The sequence below is a fragment of the Arachis hypogaea genome, chromosome 17 (assembly GCF_003086295.3).
Source record: "Arachis hypogaea cultivar Tifrunner chromosome 17, arahy.Tifrunner.gnm2.J5K5, whole genome shotgun sequence".
NCBI lineage: Eukaryota > Viridiplantae > Streptophyta > Magnoliopsida > Fabales > Fabaceae > Arachis > Arachis hypogaea.
This window is the reverse complement of record NC_092052.1, coordinates 126,645,646-126,671,878: the sequence shown is the minus strand read 5'-3', so window position 1 is coordinate 126,671,878 and position 26,233 is coordinate 126,645,646. Positions and strand designations below refer to the sequence as shown.

Below are 26,233 nucleotides of genomic sequence, written 5' to 3'. Positions count from 1 at the left end.
AAATTAAAGTCTCAAGATAGTTGCTGGACGCTGAACACTAATTCGTCTTTACTCTCTTTTTTACTCATTTCAATGTTCAATTGAATGAATGAATGAATGACGCTGTTCCCCCTCATCACCTTCCCTCCTTAACTGCCATTTCACGTTCTCAACTTCAAATTTAACTTTATAATAATATTCTTAAATTAAAACTATTCATTAATATAATATGCACTTTATACAGTCATTTTTTAATCGGTCAGGTGAGACATGTCATGTTATATTATTACTGAATCCTAAGAGCCTATGCATGTGAGCCATACCTCATCATACAAAATTTATGCCATTGATTTAATAATAATAATAACAAAGATTTAGTTAAAAACATATATTAAAGTTATTATTAGTAAAAGTTCTAAAAATTCTTATTTTAAAAAATATATTACAAATTTAATTTTATATTTTTTTAAACAAAATTAATTAATAACTTTAATATATATTTTTAGAATATATGTTAGTTTTTTTTTTTTGAAGTATTTTTTAATCCGACAAAATTAAAAACTAATTCGATACTTGTTTAAAAGGACGAATAAATTGATTACTTGATTAAGTCAAATTAGTTAAAATATATGTTAGCTATATTCTAATGATAAAATGAGAATTTAGTTAAGAATTAGTTATAAATGTGGTGAGAGGTATAAATATATTTAACTATGTTTAACTTTGATAGTTAGTATTAAATAAAAGGGGACCACTGAAATGATGAAATGGAAATTAAAAGCAATGTGTACGTCTTTTGCAGTTGCATAACCATATATGTCTAATTATACATCATATGTTACGTTGATGCATTAACTCTCATAGGGGGGTCATTGGGGTGCATAAATATTGGTGTATTATTGCACTTAAATACAGAATAGAGACTATAGAGTGGTGAATTGTGGAAGGAAGGTGTATTGTCTCTACCATTATTTAATTTGATCCACCATTTATGGAATATCATTTTAATGAGTTGACAACCAAATTACCATATTTCACATCTCTTATTCAATTAAGCTTTTGGAACATTTCGTTGAGGGAGGGAAAGCAAGGTAGGAGAGATCAGATATCATTTCATGGCTAAGGCATTTATGGTGAATAAGTGAAGTTTGGAGAGGTAGTTTTGACATTTGGACAAGTACTAAGGTTAAGTTTAATTTGTGTTTTAATTTTTTGTGTTTTTTATTTTAAAATTATGTAAAAAAAATAAAAATAAAAAAAATATATAAATAATAAAAATACAAACCAAACGAATCTTAATATTTTGTTTTTCTTTTCTCTATTTATATTAATAATTTATTGTTGAAAATTCAATTATTTTTATTAAAAAAATTAACTAATTAGCGTGAATTATAACACCCGAATTTTTTAAAATTAAATTTTACGCTTTGAATTTAAAAATAAAATTTAATTTAATTATGACTTATTCTATTATTTTAAATTATCTATCAGAAACTATATTAATAATTACAGTCTAAATTGATTTTTATTATTATTATTATTATTATTATTATTATTATATTATAGCCTTTTTTTTTCTTTCTTTCCCTTGGCCTTTATATACATATATCCTATTATATATTCTTATATATATACATCATAAAGAAAGAAAGAAAGACAAGCCACGTTGTGGCTTATATATATATATATATGAATTGAAATTGAAACTCGGTTACATATATATATTAATTATATTACTTAACCTTATGGAAGCAAGGCCAAACGTGGCATACATGCATATATTAATATATATATAAACAAGACACATAATCCATTACATTCAATCATCAAAACATCTTTATCCCATATTTGTTCCTTTCATCATTGAACTCATAAGAAAAGAAATAAGGAAAGGGAAGGCCGAAGCATGCAAGAAAGAAAACCGTAACCCCATCGAATTTTTGATTTCGATTTCTTCATATCCGTAATTCCAAAGAAAAATCTAATCCGATAAAAGTATTCGTATCCTTCTCCTCTACGTGTTGGCGTTACTTTTGTCCGGTGGAAGTCGACGGTGACGTAACTCCCCTATCCCTTGAGTTTGGTTAACTGGAGTTCTAGGAAGCATAGACGATTTCTGACGTTTTCTCCTTCAGCAGCTCGGTCAAAAAGCTTCTCCGGAGCTTTCGATATACGAAGGTAGGGGGTTTAACTTAAACGATTTTAATTTAAGAATGCCCATAAAGTTTATTGAGTAATTGCAAATAGTTTTAATTGTTGTGATTAGTTGATTGGCTATATGGATGTTGAATTGTGGGCTGTGGATTGATTGAATATGTATTTGATTTCTTGATTGAAAAAAGGTTGAAAATGGTTCAGTTGGGACCCGAAAAAGGGTGGCTAGCCCCGAGTTTTAGGGGAAATGCTGCCGAAATTTTATAAAAATCTGAGGTTTTATTTGAAAAATTATTTTAAAAGATTTGGTTTTGGAAAATTAAATTATTTGAGATTTATTTAGTTGGAAAAAAAAAGGGTGTATTCTATTTTTAAATTAGATTTATTAAGAAAAATATAATGTTTTTAAATCTAATTTTGTAAAGAGAGATTTTGTTTAAAAGTATTATTTTGAGCTCGGTTTATTAAGAAAAGGAATCTCTGCCACAGGAGAGCAGAGAACAAGGATTTAAAGAATATATTAATTAATGAAGTGTCTGCCACAGGAGAGCAGATGTGACATTGTTTGGGCCTTAGTGCCAAATGTAAAGTGGGGACGCCCACACACTGAGAACTGTTTTCCAGATGTACGCTTATTGATTTGGAAAGTCACACTGATGCGGCCTAGCCGTACGACTTAAAGTCACACTGATGCGGCCTGGCCGTACGACTTATAAGCACACTGATGCATCTGGAAAACCATATCTGGGACTTGTGCCCGGATAATGTCGGGAGCGGGTAGGCAACCGACACATGAGCTCATGGCCTGCGTTAGGGATAGACATGCATCATGTTGTTTGCACATTTGCATTTGATTGCGCTTGCTTGTCTTATTACTTTGTGATTGTATTGTTTGTCTTGTTGTGACTTGCTTGTACTTTGAATTGAATCTCTTGCTTGCACTACTTGTTTGTGAGTGTATTTAAGTGATTACGAGTTGACATTTAACTGAGGATTAACTATGTGGCTGAGAGACAGAAAATGTGACTAGTTTTATATTTAAAATTTGTTTTGAGTTTAGAAATTTAAAGAAAAGTAATTATTTATACGAAGTAGAAATAAAAGTATTTCCAAAGGTTTAACAAAATAGTTTTGCTAAGTAAGTTAATTATTTGCATTAAATTCATTACTTTTACGGCATTCCCATTCCCTACTGAGAACGTGTGGTTTGTTCTCACCCCAAATTCTTCCACCCTTTCAGTGACACACGTTCGAAGATTCAGTTAGAAGATGCAGACGACTAGTAGATTTACTTGTGATTCCTGTTATTTTTATAGAGTTCCCTTGCCCTTGTTGTTTTAAGTTTTATTTTATCCAGAGGGATAGGTATTGTATTTGAGTTTTATATTAAATTCATTTGTATAGCATTTATTATTATTATTATTATTATTATTAATTGTGTGATTTTAATTACTACAAATAATTTTCTGATATTTTTTTATAAACTGAAACGCGATATCGACGTAAAGGCTCAATAGTAAATTTATAATAAAGGAAATCAGGTCCGTAACGCCTTACTTTTGGTACGATCATGACGTGCTAAAAGTTAGGGTGTTACATGAATTGTTTATTAAAAAAATATTATGTATACACATAAAATTAATCTCTAAATTAATCATCATATATTTATTTTTTAATATATATTTTATATTTTAATATATATTTTATATGAGTAATTAATTTTTTGTGTGTATATATAATATAATTATTTTTCTATTTTTATATTTTTGAAATGTATGAAGTTTAACTTAAACCCTCTTTCATATCATCAAAACCTATCACAACTAAACTAATTCTATTATTTATATCAATTTGTTATCATATTTATATTGTATTACATAATGAGAATATTAGAATCTAACACTTTTAAGAATTTGATGGTTGTGGCATGTGTGGTAAATAAGAGAAGTTTAGTAGGTTAGAATGGTAATTTAGCGGAAGCGTGGAGTGTTAAGTTGAGCACTTGAGTTGGTTCAGCGAGCAATTCGGGGAGCAATAATTTGAAGGTACGACTGTGAGGTTCGCCACAGCACTTTGCATTACACCACTCCAAAAACCAAACCAAACAAAATCCATTTCACGAGGGTCCTTCTTTTATTGTTTTCTGACACCCTTCATTTTCATATCTAAACTCATTTTTAATAATCCTTTTTTTTTTCTACACTATAGATATCCTAATATAGTAGGTCAAAAATTAATTCGTCGCAAGTCAAAACTTAATTTAAGAATTTATTGTTAGTCAATGAGTTACTATATGTATAAAGTAAAATTCGAATTTTTGATATCTTTTTAAGCAGACTAGTAGACTAACTACTTTTATTGATTTTGTTATTTTTTATCATCCTTTAGTTAATAAGCAAAATTACATTGACGTTATTATACTACTTTTTTTAATATTTTCTATATTGTATATATTATATAATAAAATGTAAACTGGTAAAAGAATTAAGAGTTTATCACTTATTAGGCATGGTAAATTTAAACTAGTGTGTAATTCTATGAGTATTTTTGAGAAAAAAATAATTTACCTTAAATAAAAAAAATTTGGTATTTTAAAATATTTTCAGATTTGTTATTATTATAGACTGTCAGGTCAGGATTCTTTACTGCATCTGACCACTGACGAGTGAATGAGAAGTAAAGAAACCATTTCACTTTTTATGCAAAAAAACAATATTTAATTACATTGTATTTGTTTATGCAAAACTGTTATTACCATGAATGAATTATTAATTTATTATCATCATAACCATTTCCTTAGAAACTTGATTACTGTAATACATGTTGGTACTTAATTATGTATGTTTATTAGTTATTACTAATACTACTAAAATTTTTCTTCATGCCAATTAAAACTTTGATAGAGTTTCATTAATGACCCTCTTCCTATGCCTTTATACTTGCTCGTTTCTCTGATAAAATGATAAATCAATTGATTTTACTTTGGAAGGTGAGGCTATGGCATTGGCATCGAAGCTTCCGCCATAAAGAGTACAAAATCAAACTCTTCTTCAACCATGAAATGCTGACAATGTATGTTAATAGTGCATTTTTAAAGTGAGAATGGATCTTTTTAATTGTTAAAAAAAATTAAAGGAGTAAAGTGTGATCTCTAATCTTTTATTATTTTTTTTTATATTTTTTTTTCGTTTTATTTATAAAATTAATAGTAAGAGATCATATTTTACTCTCTCATTTGTTAAAAAAATTTGAGAAGATCGTTTCTATTAAAATTTTCATCATAACGATGATACATACAATGCAACAGGAGCATGTGCCATGATGAATAATGTTTGTACATTTATCTATTTCTTACATGGCTATGAGAACTAGACGGAATCTATCGGTTCGATCTAATTAACCGGAACTATTTACTAGATTAATTTGATTTAAGGTGAAAATTATTTGGTACAAATTCATCATCAATTATACAAATTGGTTAAAAAAATTGGTTAGTCAATCAAATTGATGTAATTTTTTAATAGTCAGTCGATTTAAAATAATAAATTAAAATAAATTGTTTTATAATTCGGATCATTCATATTGAATCACTAAATATTATATATCGTGGTAGAGGAGTATACCTTTATTCATAAAAGTTAGAAATTAGAAATTAATAGAAGAGTTGTCTCAGTATTTTTCAACTAAAATTTTCTGTATCCTTAATAGAGCGGTTGAATTACAACTCCTCTAATAAAAAAAGGGTTGCTGAGGCGGTTTTGGTATCAAACAAATCAAAATAAAGTTCACTCGTGAAACATAATCTAAAGATTTCTATAATTTCGATTGCAACTATATTGTCGTCTGCCACATAGATGTATCTTTCAGCATCACTTGGCGATCGGCTCCACAGGCAACCCTGCATAGTAACACTTACATGAATAGTAGTAGCAGAATCTACGCACCAAGTATCATTAGGTATATAACTTAAACTAGTTTCAGAACAAACGAAAGTAAGAATCATACTCTTCTTTACACGTTAAGTGACATATTTTGTACAATCTTTTTTTATGTGTCCCACATTCTTACAGAAGAAATAGGTTAACGCTTGATCCTGTTTCTTAGTCTTTTTCTGCTGAGAAGGCGCATCCGTAGCAATATCACGCTTTCTTTTATATTGAGAAGATGAAACAATGTGAGCACTTTCAGTCTTATCTTGATGTAGCCTCTCCTCTTCTTACACAGTGAGATATAAGCTCATTTAGGGACCAATTGTCCAAAGTATGCAGGAAGAGAGATCAAAATAAAATGCACGAGTAAATCTTTAAACAGCTCTAACTTTAGTTATTTCAATTTAGAAGCAAGATGAGACATTTTCAATTTTTCACAATGTACTCCTTTATGTTCTCTTTATCTTTATACCTCATGGAGACAAGTTTGCTCAAAAAGTTACTTGCCTCCGTCTTTTCATTCGTAGCAAAAAAATTTCAACATCTTTCAGAAACTGTTTGGTATCTTTGTCCTTAGTAATTAAGTCCCAAAACACCTCAGGAATTGAGCGTTTCATGATCATAATGCTCATTTGATTGGATCTCTCCTACCTCTCTATTTTAACCTCATTCGAATTTTCTGAAGAGGAAGTAGGTTTCTCCTCTTAAAGAGCTATATGCAGATCAATACAACCGAGGACAATCTGATCTCCATAGTATCCTTCCAAATCTTAAAGTTTGAACCATTCATTATAGGAATACTGCTAATTTGTGCAGAAACATTGGTAGCTGCCATAGTTTCTGGATTAGAACAAAAAAAATATGTAATAAACATTAGTTAAATAATGAAAAAAATCCATATTAAAATATCTAAAACAACATTAATTTTCAATATTTGGATAGAAAAATTAACTATAAGTGATACTCTTATTAAAGTAATAAAATATTGTCAAAAATTTCTGTCATACATTAAGCCTTTGTTTAAACTGACTGAATACGCAGATAGAAATTTAAACTTTGTAACCTATTTATTACTGCATATATTTTCTATTAATTGGCTAAATAATAACCTTCCTTTGAGCCGATTATTGACCGCATAATTAACAGAAAATAAACAAAAGTGTATAATGTTTATTATTTGGCCAAACAACTTTTGAACCGATTATTATTCGCATAAATAATGAACATTATTTTTATTACTCACATATTATTAATGTATACACATAACTCGGCCAAATATAAACTTTCTTTTGGATCGATTAATATTCGTATAAATGACATACATAATAATTCTTATTTTCAAAAAAAAAAATTACAACAAATTAATGACACACATAATTAAATCCAAAACAATTATAATAATACTTTGTATTAATATTTCAAAATAATTCAATTATTATTATATCAAATTAAAAATTGGATACGGTAAAAATTGGATACGGTCACAATAAACGTAAATATTATGAATATCATATCATATATTAGAAAAACAATAACCAAAATATAGAAAATTATACGGTACAGATAAAAAAGTATATAGATTTAAAGATATGCTTACGTAGCAAAATCTAAACCACATATTCTAAAGCCACACTTTTCACTTAAAACTGTAACTCTTCACAAAGAAAAACGTCACCTAATGAAAAAAAGTAAATTAGAAGATTTAAGAGAAGAAATAATTAAGTTATCAAAATTAATAGACCAAAAATTAATGATTTTAACTAATGACACCGAATTCTTAAAATCAATACAAAATGATTTTTCTCAAAATTTTTATTTTACTATAAATTTTATTGAGGGACTTCAAAAACCTGAAAAAACTTATTTTTCACACAGAATTTCTAAAAAATGTTACCATGGAAATGATTCCCCACATCTTTATCATACTTTTAACCCACAATTAAATTCTATAGTAGATATGCTTGAAGAAATATTAGTATCCATAAAATTTCAAAGAAATAAGGAAAAAGAGAATCCCAAAGAAGAAAAGTTTCAAAATATAATCAACATAACAGATTTAAAAGTAAAACCACCACTAAAATTATGAATATTGAAGAAAAATTAGAAGAAGTTACAATACTTTTTAAACAATTAAAAATGGCTCAAGAAAATAATATTATGGAACAAGGATTTCAAATAGAAGAAGAATTAGTAAATTCTGAAAATATAGAAAATGAAGAACACATCCTAGATTATTCTAGTGACGAAGAACCAGCAATTCCAATACAAGTAAAAAATGAAGCTGGAACATCTAAGGATAATCAATCTCAATTTAAATGGGAAACAGGTTTTGATAATTATGCTTTTAAAAAGGGGTTTATAAATAAAGATTCAAAATATACAAAAATACCATCAAAATACGTTCCTAAAATCCAGGAAATGGAAGGAGAAAGAATGCTCGATTTAGACTGTAAAAATAACGAAAAAGAAATTTTCGAAAACTGGTTGAATTCCTTCTTATTAGAAACCTTTACTAATCCAAAACTTAGTGAATTGTCTGGAAGAGACATTTGGAATTACATAGGATTTCATACTAAAGGAACTATAAGAGATTATATGACATCAATAGAAAACCAAATAATAGAAGAATTAGAAACAAAAACAACAGCTTATGATAAGATATTATATATAATGATGATTCTATATAAAGAATTTTTTGGGAAAAATATTATAGATCATAGACAAGAAGTCTATAATAAAGAATATCAAGAAGCAAAAAACCATTTAGCTAATATTCAGATATATGATTTATGTAATGTGGAGTCTTATATATGTGAATATAGAATACATTATTACAAATTAAAAGAAGAAGATAAAAATCATTATCTTAGTATGTATATAATAAAACTTCCATATCCTGCTAATGAATTTATAATGGGAAGATTTATAAGAGAAATAAATAGAGGGACAATTGAAAATAATTTTGGTGGAGCAACCTCTGCAATAAGAGAGGAAATAAAAGAACGTTGTATGCAAGAAGCAACTCAAAAAAGATTTGCAAATATAATTAGAATTTGCTGTCAGGATAATGAAGAGATACCTCAAAAATATGGTCTTAATAAAAATTTTCAAAGAAAAAGAAAATATCAATTTAGAAAAAGAAAATACTATCCAAACTGGAGAAAAAAGAGGTATTTTAGAAAGGAAAATAACAATAAAAACAAAAGACAAAAAAATAACTATTGCCCAAATAAAAAAGAAAATTGTAAGTGTTGGTATTGCCAAGAAGGATACTATGCAAATGAATGTCCAAAAAAGAAGGATAAAAAGGATCTTACCAAACAAATAGAAATCGCTAAATCTTGTTTCATGGAACCATTAGAAGAATCTGATGATAACTTAGACTATATTTTTGAATATGTTTCAGAAACAGACTCAGAGACTGAGTAATAGTGCCACATTTATTACTATAAAAATAACAGAAAAGTTTATAAATGCTTTCATAGATACTGGAGCAACACAATGCTTTGCTAGTACAAATATAAAACTTGATTGAAAAAAATTAAAGAAACCATTAAGAGTTAGAATAGCTGACAAATCAATACATAAAATTGACCAAAAAGCAGAGATGGCTGAAATTTTTATTCAAAATTATAGGTTCATTGTTCCATCTATATATATGTTAGATTCTGGAATGGATTTTATCATAGGCAATAACTTTCTAAAGCTATATCATCCATTCATTCAAGAATTAACATATATAGTTTTAAAAGCTCCACACGATTTTTCAATAAATCAAAAATCAAAACGTATAAAAATACCAACTACTACTATAGATAAGATCTTAAAATTTAAAATATTTTCTATATTAGAAACATGTTATTTAAATTTATACTTTCAAATAAATATTTCAAAAAATAATCTTGAAATAAAGATAGAAGAACTTTTGGATAAAATTTGTGCTGAAAATCCTTTAGATATTAAAAATACAAATAACGAATTAGTAAGCATTAAATTAAAAGATTCTACAAAAGAGATAAATGTTCCAAATAAAATTTCTTATTCCGCAAGAGATAGAGAAGAGTTCTCATTAGAATGTAAAGATCTTTTGGAAAAAGAAATCATAAGACTAAGTAAAAGTCCTCATGCGGCTCCAGCATTTTACGTCGAAAACAATAATGAAATTAAAAGGGAAAACGAAGAATGGTTATAAACTATAAGAAGATGAATGAATCAACTATTGGTGATGCTCATAAACTTTCAAGAAAAGATTCTATTTTAGAAAAAATCAAAGGAGCAACTTGGTTTTCATCTCTTGATGCAAAATCAGGATATTGGCAACTTCGTTTAGACGAAGAAACAAAGAAATTAACTGCTTTTACTTGCCCAACAAAAGAATCAACAAGTGTGTTGCTCTATGAATGGAATGTATTACCATTCGGATTAAAACAAGCCCCAGGTATTTATCAAAGATTTATGGAAGAAAATCTAAAAGAGTTAAATGAATTTGTTTTAGTGTACATTGATGATATACTAATTTTTACAAAACAGGATAAAGAAGATCATCTTCAAAAATTATTAATAGTTTTAGAAAGATGTAAAGAAAAAGGATTAGTGCTTAGCAAAAAGAAAGCAAGAATAGCAAAACAAGAAATAGAGTTTCTTGGATTAATTCTATCCACTCAAGGAAAGCTAAAACTTCAACCAAATGTTTTAGAAAAGGTAAATTTATTTCCTAATAAAATAGAAGATAGAAAACAATTACAAAGATTTTTAGGGTGTATAAATTATATTTCTGATTAAGGATTTCTAAAGAATATAACAGAATACACTAAAAGCTTATTTCCAAAAATAAGTACTAAAAAAGAATGGAAATGGGATGAAAAAGATAGTATGCAAATTCAAAGAATTAAAGAATTATGTGAAAAACTTCCAGAACTTTATATTCCAAAAGAAAATGACTATTTAATAGTGGAAACAGATGCTTCAGACATAACCTGGTCAGGATGTCTAAAAGCTAAGAAAGCTATAAAAAGTTTGGAACAAGAAAAAGAATCACTAGATTCTAAATATTCCCTAAAGGAATTACTTTGCAGGTATATTTCAGGGACTTTTACTCCAACAGAACAGAGATATACCACTCATGAAAAGGAAACTCTAGCAGCAATTAAATCTCTTAAGAAATGAAAAATTGATTTACTACCCAGAGAATTCACATTAAGGACAGATTCAAGTTACCTAACAGGTTTTATACGATATAATTTAAAAGTTGATTATAATCATGGACGATTGGTAAGATGGCAATTATTTTTGTTACAATATCCAATAAAAATTGAATATATTAAGGGTGACAAAAATGTTATTGCAGATACATTAACAAGAGAATGGAGTTCGTCTACAACGCATTAGATCAAGAAATTCAAAAATATGAGCAAGAACTCGAAAAATGCAAGCATTGTTAGCAAATAAGGACACAGATCCAATCCCTCAAGAAGGCCATTGAAGCAATGAAATCAACACAACAAGCAAAACCATCAGAGTTCAGCCAGCTAAGCATGGTGGACAAATCAGGTGAAGAAAAAATTTCAGAAGACAAATCAGGTGAAGAAAAAATTTCAGAAAGTAAAACAATTGCTGAAATCATTAAAAAATTCACCCAAGATAAAAAATATTATATAATTTATAATGGCCCCATGAAAGGAGTATATGATGCCTGGGAAAAAGTAGCACCATTCACACATCAATCAAGGATAATTCATAAAGGAGGGTTTCTAACACTGGAAGAGGCAAAGGAATCCTTCAAGGAATATGAAGCTCTCCATCCAGAGCAAATCCTAGAAAGAGCAGATAAAGCTCCAATTCAAACCCAGAGAACAGGAATAATAAGAAACATTCCTACAAGGGCTGAAATCAAGGAAAAGAAAAGGGTCTGTAGATCAAATCTTAGAGAAACCCTTAACATAGTCCTGAATTGGACTGAAGAAAAAAGGGCAATTTTGGGATATTATCCTATTGCTAAAGAACAGCTAACAAAGCTGGTTATATTTCCAGATGCTTCCCCATCTGACACCTATCAATTTTTCCAGTATGGATTAATTGATACAATTTTAATTTTTAATGATCTAAAAATTATTAGTGAGTTTCCTGCAGGATTCGTTGATGCAGTAAAGAGATTTAAAAATATGATTGACAATGTAAATCCAAGGGATATATCTCTAAAATTTACAAACAGTCAACCTATTTTTAATGAAGAAGAAGAATGCTTGGTTCCAGCACACCAAGTAATATTCATGTCCGTCTTCCCAGGAAATTTTCAACCAATTGATCAGATTCAAGATTTAACAATTTACAGTCATAAAGGAAGGCTAGCCAGCACATTAACAAAGGTCTTTGAAAGAACTCAAAAAATAACGAAGGAATCTCACACAAGGATTAATTATAAAAGTAGAAATACTCTGCTTGTGTCCAGTAAAAGAAATGAAATTGAAGAAAGAGAGATGAGACTCTTGGTGGAATTTGAGTCAGCATTCTACAACTTATCTGGACTTTTAGAAAAGCTCCCTGAAGGGATAAAGAGGAATCTTTGCTATTTGATAAAAGATAGAGAAGACCACAAGTGCCAGCTATGTGCCTCAGAGATATCTGAAGAAAGCAATAATGAAACAGAATCAACTCACATGATGAAGGAAGAAGACAATGCATCTAAGGGACACATGATAAAAGAGGAGGACAGTGCATCTGAAGCATCTCTCAACATTATTGCATAGTGACGTAAGCACTTAGGTCATAGAGCACTAACAATGTAGCTAAAAACAAACAATGACGTAAGCAATGACGTCATAAGAAGGGTAAGGATGGGAATTGTCCATCTAATCCAACTATTATAAATAGGTTGCTTAGGCAATTGTAAAAGGCATCAGACAATAGGAAGCAGGAGGCTAAGAGTACTCATATGCTAGGAGAGCAAGGAGGAAGCTGCCAAGACGATTCTATAGTCTGAGGAAGAATTCCCTTAGGGAAAAATAATTCTAAACTCCCCTCTGGAATTAGTATCTACAATCTCCCCTCTGGAGATAAAAACACCTTATGTAAAATATACTAAATAAAGAAAATTTTTCTCTAGAAAGGTACATCTTCATTCTAGTCTTTCCATTATGAATTATTTAGAAAGTTTAGAATTAACAGAAGAATCTGATTATTATAGATTAACTGCTTTATTAGATAATGAAAAATAGGCTGTTCTAAAAACAGAACTAAATCTCAAATCAAATGAAAATTTTAATAAACAAAATTTTTTAAAAGAAGTTTTTAATAGAAAAAATATAATATACTATGAAAAAATTCAACTTGAAGCCCCTATAAAGATAAAATCCGCCAATGGAGAACTTGAAATAGCTTTGATAAATGATGAAGAATTAAGTAAACAGATAGAGAAAATTAAGGATCAACAAAAAAGATCTAAAATTGGGTGGATTCATATTAGTACTATACAAGTCTTAATCAAATCTACATATATGAAAGGAATTAATTCACCAATAAGCTTAGCAATCTGTGACAAAAGAATTACTGATGACCCAATAGATCAAATAATTGGAATTGTTCATGAAAACTTGGCAAACGTAAATGTTAAATTCAATGCTCATCTTGGATATGCTATACCTTTATCAACTGAAAACCTTGGAAGATCTATAAGTTTGGCTTATAAATTTCACAGAAAGAATTTAATGGAACAAGATGATGAACCATTTTCAATTACATATGCAATAAATTATGCTTTAACAAATAGCCATCATAGTATAATATTTAAAAACAGAGAAAGAATTTATGTCGATGAATTATTTCAGAAAATTGTAAAAACAGAAATACCAAAATATAAAGCTATTGAAAACCCAGTTCTATTATTAAAAGAACCATCAGGAAAATTAGTTTCATCGAATTTTCAAATAAGAGAATCTAAAATTAATAGCCCTTTAAGTTTATCTAAGTTAAAGATTAAAGAAGAAAATTCTGAAATAAAAGAATTAACAAAAAAGGTCGAAAAATTAAATGAAACCCTAAACACTAAATTATGACAATAAATAAAGAAAAAATATATGTAACTTATCAAGACAAGAAACAAGAGCTCTTTGAAAGAGAAAATCGGTTGAATTATTTACAGTTTTCTGAAATAAATCAAAGAGCATTTGAAGCTTTAAAAATAATCTATGACAAGTTGAAAAGAGAAGTTGACGAACTAGAAAAATTAATAGAATCTCTAGAAAATAGTGATGAATCGATGATAGAATTTGCAGAAATTCTAAAATAAATAATGAAGCACACAAAGATTGAAAGACCAGAAAATAAAATAAAAAGAAAAAGGGCGAAAAAATTAAAAAGTAAAATAAAGGAGTATAAAAGGGAATTAAATAATCTTCAGATCGAAATTGATAACCTTATAATAAAAAGGATAGAAATAAGAATAAATATAAACAAGTTGGAGTTAAACTTAAAAAATTTATAAATGCCTGGAAAACCATATTATGACTTAAAAAAATTAAAGCTGTTGAAAGAAAAAATGGAGAATGAAGTTGAAAAATTAAAAAGATATTTAGAAACAACAGAAAGTGTAGAAATAAAAGAAGTTTTTGAAGATTTGAGAAATTATATTAAAGAAAAAGACAAACAGATAAAAGATTTTATATACAATAATCTATGCAAAAAAGAATATTATAAACTAAAACAAGATTGAAAAACTATAAAATTGAAATCAGAATTATAAATACCTAGTAATAGTAGAAATGGTCAACACTTTTGATTATGAATTTGCAAATTATTTAAATAAAGCACCACCAATCGAATCTATACAAATTATAAACTTATTCAAAGTAAAGTATGAAGAGTTAATAGAAATTTCGAAAAAGAAATTAAAAGAAAAGTCAAAAAAAAAATTGGTATCAGAGCCAAGTTAACGATTAAGGATAACACTTTCTCTTTAAGCAACACTTTTAGTGATACGCTTTTTAAATCTGTAAATCTGTACGAAGATGTATCTATACAGTAGATGGACCCCAAAATATGCTTGTATTACATTATAAACACGCAATAATATATAAAACCAAACATTTAACAAGTAATAACATATATAAATGGCGATGAGTGACAGTACACATATGTGTAAAAGAACCACAACCTAAACACGATATTTAAAGGAGAATATATATTATATATATGTGCAATAATATTAGACAGGATCAACAAAAAATAGATATAATTTTGTGTGCAATAATATTAATGTAAACAACGCATACATATACATATTTATCCAAAAAAATTAAATCAAATATTTTTTATAACTAAATTATGAATAATTTTGATATTATTTGTTGGAATAAATTGTTTTATAATCTAAATAATCTATATTGAATCACCAAAAATTATATATCATAGTACAAAATGAAAGAATTGTCGTCTTAGTATCTTGGAAATCAAAATTTTGAAGTTATTATATTTATATTTGAGTATGCCACCTATTAAATTTTAAAATTTAAATAAAAATAATATCTAAAACTCATAAAGATAATATCTGATTTTATTTTCATTTAATTTCAAATCAAAAGTAATTATGACTTATTCAATTTAGTATTTATAACAATAAATTAATTACTGTTATATAAGTAATTTAATTTGAAATAACATAATTTATGATTATAATTAATATATGTATTGCTCACAAATAAATTAAAAATTAAATAATTTTTTAATATTTAACAATTAACCAATTTAAAATAATAATTTTTTTTAAATATATATGTTATTATATCTAATTTAATTTCAATTGATTTTCAATTGAACCTTTGATTCATTAAGTTTTTATTTCTATCAATTCCATAATTAGTTCAACTTTCACAATCTTGATTTTTTATTGGTTTTATTTTTAACAAAATGAATGAATAAATAGAATACACATTCTTAAACATATATATTTTCCTAAATATGTTCATACCTGGTTACTATAATTTAGACCACGAGCATGAATTTTCCTATTAAGCCTTGAGAAATGGGGATTTGTCATTTTGATTGGACCACTTTAAATGATGTGCATCATATCATACCGAATGGCATGATGAGGTAACCCATCATAAGATATGGGTAATTTTTGTCCATTTTTTATGATTATTATATAGAAACCACTTAGAATCTGTTAACCATGACAAGAAAACGTTACCACTATTGTACTAAAGATTCTGAAACAGTGTATATGTAGCTGAAAATGATTTCTCAAAAGATCTTTTCTTGGTTTTCATCATCATCAACTAAACAGACCACCACAGCTTCTCGTGATACTTTAGCCAGAAATTCTATTTTTAATATAATTATCAATTATTCTTGGATTGATATAACAATTAAATTATCTTTAATTAAGTAGTATAACCTTGTGGAATCAACTGCTCATTTTCAGTCAAGTTTGCGTGCGATTCCTTTTTAATTCCATTTACTTTTACTATTAATTAAGAAATGGATTTCTTTGAATTTATGTCATATCAAAATATAATAAATATAATACGTTACAATAAGATACGATAATAAATTAAAAGCTAGGTTCATTCTTCAAAATTAAAAATTAAACAAAAAAGTAATTACTAATTACAAGTATATTTTAAAACACATGTTAAATACATTTAAAAGAGCTTCTTTAGATTTCTAACATATGACCGACACTAAAATGATTGAAAAATATATTACTTAATATGTATATTATATATTTTAATTTTAATGTACAAACACTTTGTAATTTGAGTATAAATTGTCGTAATTACATATATACACACAAAATTTATCATTAAATTAAAAGTTTATATAAATAAATAACGATTGATATAATTACTTATTTTTTGTGATAGCATTTTTGATAATCAAATATCAAAAACAAAGTGAAGTTAGTAAAATAAAAAAATGGTTGGTCCTCTAAAAAATTTTGTATATCAAAGAGTAGAGTAATTATCCAATTTAATTTTTGAAATTTTTAAAATTGAATATTTTAGTCTTTAATTTTTAAAATATACAAAAAAAAATTAATTCTGACAAAAAATCAGAAAAGTTTTATTTTTGTTAATGACAAACGAAAAATGTTGATATGAAAACCTGAATTAGCATAAGTTGTATTGTTTTTTTTTAATTTGTCTTGCTTGCACATCTGGACAAGATTATTTTATTTGCATACGTGGACAACCAACTTTCAAGTGTATTAATCTAAACTTTCATATAAGTATTTTTCGTTTGTTGTTGACAAAAAAAAATCAAAAACTGTTTTATCAGTTAAATTTAAGAGAATTTTTTGTACATTTCAAAAATTAAAAAATTAAAGTATCCGATCTTAACAATTTCAAAGGCTCATTTGAGTAATTAGTCTTGAAAGTATAAAAATGGTTTTCCTCCTCAAAACCCCAACTTCACTTGCTCTACGTTAACCTCTACACTACTGTACTACACTTTAAATCTCTCTCTCTCTCTCTCTCTCAAATGTTAATAGTAGCAAGCTTGTTTTCTCAGCATAATAGCCTACCAAACAAAACCTCTGCTACACTACTCTAACCCCTACCCCTTCCTTTTCTCGTGTTCTATCTTGTCATCTAGTGATTTAAACTAGTACATTATTAGTACTATTAGGCTCTCTTCTTGAGAGATACATAAAAATCAGCACATAAAAGGGGAAGATTATGCCAAGTTTTTTGAGGCAGTTAAGTTCAAAGGAGCCTTGGAAATCAACATCAAACAGGTGGAGTGGTAGCAGAACCAGATACAACAACAACAACAACAACAGCAGCAGCATTGGTGAGAGTGTGAATCAAAGCATGGAAGATTTGAACATGTATTATGGTGGTGGGAATAATAAAGAGGAGATTACTAATAATGGGGTTATGGTGAGGAAGAGGGTGATGGTGGTTGTTGATGGAACTTCACATTCAAAGCATGCAATGATGTGGGCTCTAACACATGTTGCTAATAAGGGTGATTTGCTCACTCTTCTTCATGTTGTTCCTCTTGACAAGGCTTCTGAATCTTATTCTTGTTCAACTTACCTTGTCAACTATCTTGGATCCCTTTGCAAAGATTGCAAGCCAGAGGTATATATGTATGTTTTTGGGGAAAATTAAGGTTAATGCTTAATGTGTTGTTACCCTTTTAGCATGTTCTGTTTTTAGTCTGGTAGATCTTGATTCTTATGTATAGTTAAGTGGATTTATTCAATGCTGTTCAAGAAGATTGAAGTAACAACTAGCAAGTTCCTTCTTTTTTTTTTTTTTTCATTTTTTAATTTTAAATATTTCTTTTGCGGTGAATCCCCCAAAACAACTTTTTTCTCTCTTTTCTGAGTTCTCTTGCATGAGTGCATTATTTTATACACTTTCCACAGAGTAATCATGGGAAGTGTTCAGATTTTTCAGCTTTTCTTTTTACCATATTATTCCCATCTTTGTTGTTGTTCTGTTCACTTCTCCAATAAAATAAAATAAAATAAAATCACTGATCTTGAGTGTTATGGTGTGTAACATGGACATAGGTGGAAGTGGAAGCCCTTGTAATTCAAGGGCCAAAACTGGCTACAGTGATGAGCCAAGTAAAGAAGTTAGAGGTCTCTGTCCTTGTACTGGGCCAAAAGAAGCCATCTTCTTTCTTTAGCTGGTGAGATCTACACACCGACAATTTCCAACCTGTGATGTCAATATTTTTCATATGAGAAATAATTTAATTATCTTAAAACTCATTCTCTAATCGTCTGAAAAAGATGTCTATAGGGTACATCATTACTGTTTTTTCAATTTTTTATAAGAATATAAATTTGTTTTTAATTATTATTATATTATTACAGCCTTTGTGGAAGCAGCGATAACAGCGGCACAGAGGAGTTTGTGGAGCATTGCATCAATAATGCAGATTGCTTGACGATTGGAGTGAGGAAGAGAAGCCAGGGCACGAATGGCTATCTTATCAGCACTAGGTGGCGGAAGAACTTTTGGCTTCTTGCTTAGATGCAGATTTCATAAGAGGGGTAAAATGGGAAAATTAACCTAATATATAAGTTTGGAGCCTTGGAGGGGTGTTACCTATAAAACTATTTTAGCATGTAACTAGTTCTAACTATATCGTCGTCCTTGTACCAATGTAATCATATGATGTCATCTTTGTAAGTCTATGTTACCTGAGAATATGATTAAGAAGCAACCTGCCCATGCTTGCCAATAATTTTTCTTTCTTTCTTTGGGTAGAGCCAGAAAAAGTTATTTCTAGTATTGTCCCATCACATTTTAATTCACGGGGCATCTGTAATATTATGAAATATAAAAATAAAAATGATAACCTATAATAACAGAAAACCATCTACATTGCATGTAAGAGTAAGATCATGTGCATTGGCAAATACCCGCGACAAAATAAACCAAATTCATTTGCTTCCGAAGAGAAGCAGCTAGTTTGCAGTTTGGAAAACCAACAAATAACAATAATGAATAATTGCCTGTGGCATACAATCATACAGTCCATAACAATGGCAACAAGGTAATAAAATAAATAACGGCGAAATAATTATGGTAGAAAATAGAGAAGTGACACAAAGATGGTGGGTTAAAGATAAAAAGGAAGGGGGCGGGGGAAGCAAAGGGAGAAGCAAAAAAAAAAAAAGACTTGTATTAGAAATTGTGGGTAATTATCTAACAGAATAAATAACCATAAGTCACTGATATAATTTTGTATCTATCACTGTTACTATTACTGCCTACCAAATGGCAGAAACCTGGTACTCGTTGGCTAAGCCAATTACCAATTAGACCTTATCATCTAATTTATCATTTACAAGAGGAAGCAGCTCCATCTTACTCCGAGGGGTCTTTGGCGTCCGAGGAGTTCCCGGAACAGATGAAGACTGTTGCGATAGCATCTGCCTCACATAGCCATAGAATGTACATCCAACAAGAGTAATACCACATCCAACAGCATTCATATATGAAATCGGGTTCCTGAATATCAGCCATGAAACAAGAACAGCAACCGCAACCTGCATGCAAAACATGATATAGTTAATCTGAAAGAAGCAGAATAAGTACAATAGTAAATCACTCGATTTAGATACCAAAAGAAAAAATGAGGGATCATGATGTAATAAGATTTGAGTTAGGCTTCAACATTAACGAAAAGCATAAACAAGCAAAGTTGGAAATTGAATATGAGTAACTTCATTGAAGCTAAGAACTGCGGTTATGGCAAATAACAACATGGAATTTGAATTCAAGAGACTGGTGAAATATATTAAGCTTCAAGCATTTGAATCTGCCTGATAGATCTCACCTTAAGGTTTCCAGCGACATTGAATGTCACAGCAGTGGTGGAGTGAATCACGTAGAAAATGGAAAAGTTAAGACAGAAAGCCAAAACCCCAGAACTAAAAATGATAATGAGGGCCGACCAAGGACTTGGATGAGTACTTAGCCAGTCAATAATGCCATTGCCTTCAAGTAACAAAGCAGGAAGAGCCAAGATCATAGTTGCGAAAGGTGCCATGTAATAAACTGTGTTTATGCTGAAGAGACATGGAAAGAAAAATTAGCTTGTGTACTGCTGACAATGAATACCAAATTAATTCAAAGAATCCACAATTGCCAAGTAGAACAATAAAAAATTACAGCATAGCTAACACAAATACAAAGGTGAGACAAATATCACCCATTAAACCGTGGCAACACTTCTTTTTTCATGCAAATATACAAAAGGAAACTCAAAAGATATTGTCGACAATTCAGCAGTGTATATTGATCAGAAATGCCTCCATAGATGCTAAAACACAGACTACTGATCTATAACAACAAAGATTTCCATACTCTTGCTACAATTGCATCCTTTAGGAGCTGAATTGAAAGCCAAAAAATAAAAAAATAAATTGAAGAGAAAGTTGGAGAGAAAACTGCCTGATAGAACATATATCACTAGTGCATTCCACCAAAACGATTACACGGTAGAATGGAATATTTTAAATTGTAGATGCCTAAAATTAGTAAAATATGATTGACATGGCTAAATAAGTTGGTGCAAACCTTTTTTCTTTTATGAGTGCAAGTAACATTCAGCAATTTCTATTCTAGTATATGTATGCAGTTGTAGTCGTACTTGTATTGCTGTATGTGCAATAGAAGTAGCCACCATCAAACATGGAAACACCCAAAAGAGGGTTTTTTTTTTTTTTTTTTTTGGTTGGGAGGGGGGCGGGGGGATTCGCTATCCATAAAAAAATGAGTATCTTTTGCAGACATGCAAATAACTTATATCATTGTATGCCCTATAGATGCTGGGAAACCATAAATGCAAGCATAGAAACTGCACCTGTCAAACTTGTATCCGTGCAGCAGAGATTCTGCTAGGATAGTCTTTGTAGATGTAGCCAAGCAGCCAAACAAGGCAGCACAAAATCCAAAGGCATTAAAACTAAGCTCTGTTACAGATGTAAGAAGAATCCCTCCAACAATGGGTATAAGAGAACACCAAATACGCCATTCAAAATACTTCCTCCATACCAGCCATTGCAAAACAACTGTACAAGTTCATCAAAATCTGATTAATGTACCCTTGCAGTTTCAACATATAGCAGATAGCAAATATGAAATGTTACTGAATATTGAGCCTTACCTGTGGTTGCAGGGGTAAACGATTTTATTGTCTGCATAAAAGAAACTGGAATGTATCGTAGGCTCACATTCCCTAGCACTATGTTAATACAGAACACAAAGGACATGGGAAAGATTCTTCTCCAGCGATCTTCAGGGTCAACAGTTATGAGTGGCTTAACCTTCAGCACGTGAATTACCACATATGCTCCAATGGCTGAGCAGATAAAGTGGACACATGAGACTGATAGTGGAAACTTGAAATCCAATTTCTGAAATACATCAAGAAATAAAATACAAAGGAAGTACTTGTTATAAACTTATAATCCATGTAACTTCATGTGACTTTTTGATATGATGATTGAAATAGCCAGTGCCAGAAAGAAGTCCTACACACATATATTTGGATTGTTTTTAAGCAGTGATAATGATTAATTAACCTTTTCTTCTTATAGATGGAACAAGTAAATAAAAGATCTAAACTAAATTGCGTATTGTAGATGGTAAATACCAGGCGAAAGCCTAATGAGCGTGGATGAAAAAGACATTTCCAAAAGCTTCAAAGCTACAATTATTTATTTGCAAATTTATTACACATAATGCCAGTCAGGATCAACTTTTCATGCATTTCGAAGCCATAATAAATTGTATCCTGGCGTGTGATAGTCATATTACTTGATTATTATGATTAATTTGAGCTGTTTAAGTCCTTATGACGAATCAAAGATCCAGCAAATAAATTTGCAACGATTAGCAAGCATCAAATACATCTGAAATGCAATCATGAAGAGGAAAACCAACAGTGTTCATAAATCAAATCCAACATGTTCCAAACCCCGTCTAATATAAAACTTAGGTATTCATTGCGATTAAATCAACAACACGAACACAAAATTAGTGGTCGAGTATGTGGATCAGCAAGAATTCAGATATTGCAACAGGTCTAGCTCAATGAACTGTATGAATCAAAAGGTAACGCCTAAAATTATAAAAACAATACAAGAAAACAGTAACGCATAGCATTTCTGAGCCTCACTCGGACGGATTTCTAATATAGCAAACATGAATCCTGAGCTGCATGCCACCGGTGGAATCTAACAGAACTAAACAGATCACAAATTTTCTCGGTATTACGAACATACAAACTTAAAAAACAAAATGAAATCACATAAAACAAGAAGAAAATTGCAGGATTCGTCATTTCTGTTATGAATTCGAAATACAAAAACAGGATGAGGTTTATATATACATATACAAGAGAAGAGAATTTCAGTGGGAAACCTGGAAGATCCACTTGTTAACGATGATAACGGTGACATTGAAAGCCCACCATTGAAGAATGGACAAGAGAGATCTGATAACGTTCCACTGGCAAATGATACTCTCTTCCATCGTTCGTATCCTTCTTCTTCCGATCCAAAAGTATCAAAACAGAAGAGAGAAGGAGCTACCGCTACTAGTGTGAAGAATAATACAATACGAATGGAAGAAGAAGAAGAGAGATGGTGGTGGTAACGGTGAATGAGGCACCTCTTCCCACACTCATGCGATTTGCGTCCTCACTCTTTTCTCTCTCTCTCTCTGGCGTTTCCTTTTAGCAAAAAATCGAAACGTTTCAACTTTCCCCTCTCTGGGAATGGTTTTGTAATTTCGATTTTGATTTGTAAGGTCAAGTGAAGGTCCCATTGACGTTACTCTCCTCCGTTTCTATTACACTCCACCACCGTTTGCTGGGTCACGCACTGTTGATAAAAACCCCTTGGACGCGGTCAATTCCGTCAATTAATTTAACCTCGTTTACACGTGGAAATTCATTAAATTAAGTAGTTTAATTTCCATTATGATTAATTTAAAATATTTAATTAAGAGTGTTACTAATAAGTAGCACTTATTCATATTCTTATGGCTGCATTTATTTATACGTACGGAACATTTAGATAGAAAAATTAGAGACATAATATTATATTTAGTAGATACTACGTAAATAAAGATATTATGTGTAAAAATATTAAATTAGTGTATTTTGTATATATTTTAATAAAAAAGACACAAAAATATTAACAAAAAATATAATTTATTTTTTATTTTTTATTATTTTTATTAATTTTTTATAATTATATTTTTTATTATTATATTTTTTTAAAATTTTTTAATAAAAATAAAATAAATTAGACTTTTATAATTTATTTTAATTTATTACTAAATAAAATACTAAAATATTAATTTTATATTTCTATTTTTGTATCTTATTCTCAATTCTCAGTGTCTTATCTTATTATGAACCACTCGCAACCTATTAGAATGAAATGTTTCTTTAAAGCGAGAGAATGCTGAACAAATCTGGGAAGTTGGTACTTATCAAATCTGTGTTGAACAGTCTGCCAGTATACTATTTGAGCTTGTTCAAGATGCCGAAAGCGGTGGCTGAGAAATTGATTTCACTACAAAGAAGATTCCTGTGGAGCTCAGAAGAGGGTAGGACTGGTATGGCATTAGTAAGGTGGGAGGTGGTGCAGGCGCCGAAGAAACTAGGTGGACTGGGAGTAGGGGACGCTATGGTTCGCAACACAGCGCTGTTGTTCAAGTGGTGGTGGCGATTTGCAAATGAAGATTGCCCCTTGTGGAAAAAAGTCGTAGCTTCTTGTCATAATTTAAACCCCAATGAGCCTTTGTGGACTCAAGAACCGCCTACTAGAGGAGGACCATGGAAGGATATTTGCCAGTTACACATCTTGAACCAACATTTAAGGGATAAGATGGTTGCAGGCCTGTCCATGGTGGTTGGGGATGGGCGTCGGACACGTTTTTGGGAGGATATATGGGTGCTTGGTGGATCTCTGAAGAACCGATTTCCGAGGCTTTTCTCTGTTTCAAACCAGTGTGGATCCGTTATAGGGGACTGTGGTTTTTGGGATGGACTTGAGTGGATTTGGAACTTCCAATGGAGGCGAGAGCTCTTCCAATGGGAGTTGGAACTACTGAGTGCATTACACGAGGTTTTGAGACCTGTGAACTTAATTCATAACAGAGAGGACAGAGTGGTATGAAAATATGATAGGCGAGGTGTTTTTACAACTAACTCATTTGTGCAGGTGATGCAGGAAGAATTGATCCCAGAGGAGGTAACCAGTTATAGCTTCACCAGGACTATTTGGAAGGGGCTGGTCCCGCCTAGAGTGGAGCTGTTTGTCTGGTTTGCTCTGATAGGAAGAGTGAATACAAAGGACAGGTTGAGCCGGTTTGGAATCATCAGTCATGAAGATGTTACTTGTGTTCTCTGTAACAACGGGGTGGAGGATGTACATCACTTGTTTCTAGGATGCATATTTGCATGGCAGGTGTGGAGTGCTTGGATTTCAGCTTTTGGCCAACGGTGGTCTTACCCAGGATCGATGAAAGAACACTTTCTTAGTTGGACAGAAGAACCGAGGAGGATGGAAGAGCGTAATCACCGGTTGAGGTGCTTCTGCGCGATCGTCTGGAACTTATGGTTGAAAAGAAATAGACGGATTTTTCAGCACACAAGCAAAGGAGTTGAAGAAATCATCAACATGTCTTCGAGTAGTACTAACGAGTGGAGCGGTGGGGATCCCTTTAGTTGTTGATGGCTATGCCGGAGATGACATGGGGTCGGATTTGTGTTGTTATATTTGGTAGGTCCTTTTGTTTTTTTTTAATTTATGTAACTTGGTTGATCGCTCCACTTCTATTGTGTTGAGCTGTTTGATTTCAAAAAAAAAAAAAGCGAGAGAAGATACAGAATGTATTTAGTTACAAAACTAACTATTAATTTGGATTGGTTTCACTTACTTATTTTTTTTTTTTTACCAAAAATAAGAGACTTAAATTCGCAACATCTTAATTGAGTATAGGGAGATTATGCTATTTGAGTTATAATTCATTAACATTTCACTTACTTATTTAAGTGATAAAAAAATATAGAATTTATTAATTTTTTTTATTATTATTTAATTATTAATTTAATTTTTTAATTTAATAATTTAATAATATATTTTATTTTATATTTTTAAATATTAATAATTAACTGATAATTTTTTAACATTTTTATCAAAATTTAAATTTTATTTTTTATATATAATAATTTATTGATTAATAAAAAAATTTTTAATAGAATTTTAATTTGCGGACAAATTAATTTTTTGTATGTCAAATTAAAAAAATATCGTCGAAAAAAAAAGTCTGCTACTCTATCTCTATTAGAATAGCTTTGATATGAGAGTTTCCCTCGGATGAGTATTGGAGACTCAAAATTTCAATTATCTGCCCAGGTGTCATCTATGTTCACAGAATCTTTGTTGCATATTCTTTATTCTTTAATATTTAATCCTAGAGAAAAATTTTCAAGTGTACCGTCATACTAATGTATCAGTGATTTTTAACTGTTGATCTTATATATATAATTAAGATCAACAGTTAAAAATCACTGATACACTAGTATGACAATACATTTGAAAATCTTCCAATACTAGATTTAAATAGAAATGCAAATATTAACATCCCATTTTTATTTTTATTTTATTTTGTGATAACAACTACTAC

General features: G+C 29.9%; 2 protein-coding genes and 1 long non-coding RNA gene across 3 annotated transcripts; 2 read left to right on the top strand and 1 right to left on the bottom strand.

The window, feature by feature from the left end:
• The first annotated feature begins 1,688 nt into the window (after nt 1-1,688).
• LOC140181062 (uncharacterized) lies at nt 1,689-3,576 on the top strand. Its single transcript, XR_011875667.1, has 2 exons — nt 1,689-2,157; nt 3,374-3,576. It is a non-coding gene; the product is annotated as an uncharacterized lncRNA (long non-coding RNA).
• A 13,850-nt stretch (nt 3,577-17,426) lies between these two features.
• Nucleotides 17,427-19,265, top strand: LOC112764204 (uncharacterized). The gene is made up of 3 exons (XM_025809749.3): nt 17,427-18,145; nt 18,583-18,704; nt 18,892-19,265. Exons 1-3 carry the CDS (start codon nt 17,738-17,740, stop codon nt 19,049-19,051), a joined length of 690 nt encoding a protein of 229 aa, XP_025665534.1. The 5' UTR covers nt 17,427-17,737; the 3' UTR covers nt 19,052-19,265.
• Nucleotides 19,266-19,684: 419 nt separating this feature from the next.
• Nucleotides 19,685-23,398, bottom strand: LOC112764203 (UDP-galactose transporter 1). Its single transcript, XM_025809748.3, has 5 exons — nt 22,955-23,398; nt 21,696-21,945; nt 21,393-21,600; nt 20,364-20,595; nt 19,685-20,073 (listed from the first exon to the last, which is right to left on the bottom strand). Exons 1-5 carry the CDS (start codon nt 23,063-23,065, stop codon nt 19,843-19,845), a joined length of 1,032 nt encoding a protein of 343 aa, XP_025665533.1. The 5' UTR covers nt 23,066-23,398; the 3' UTR covers nt 19,685-19,842.
• Between the last annotated feature and the right edge of the window lie 2,835 nt (nt 23,399-26,233).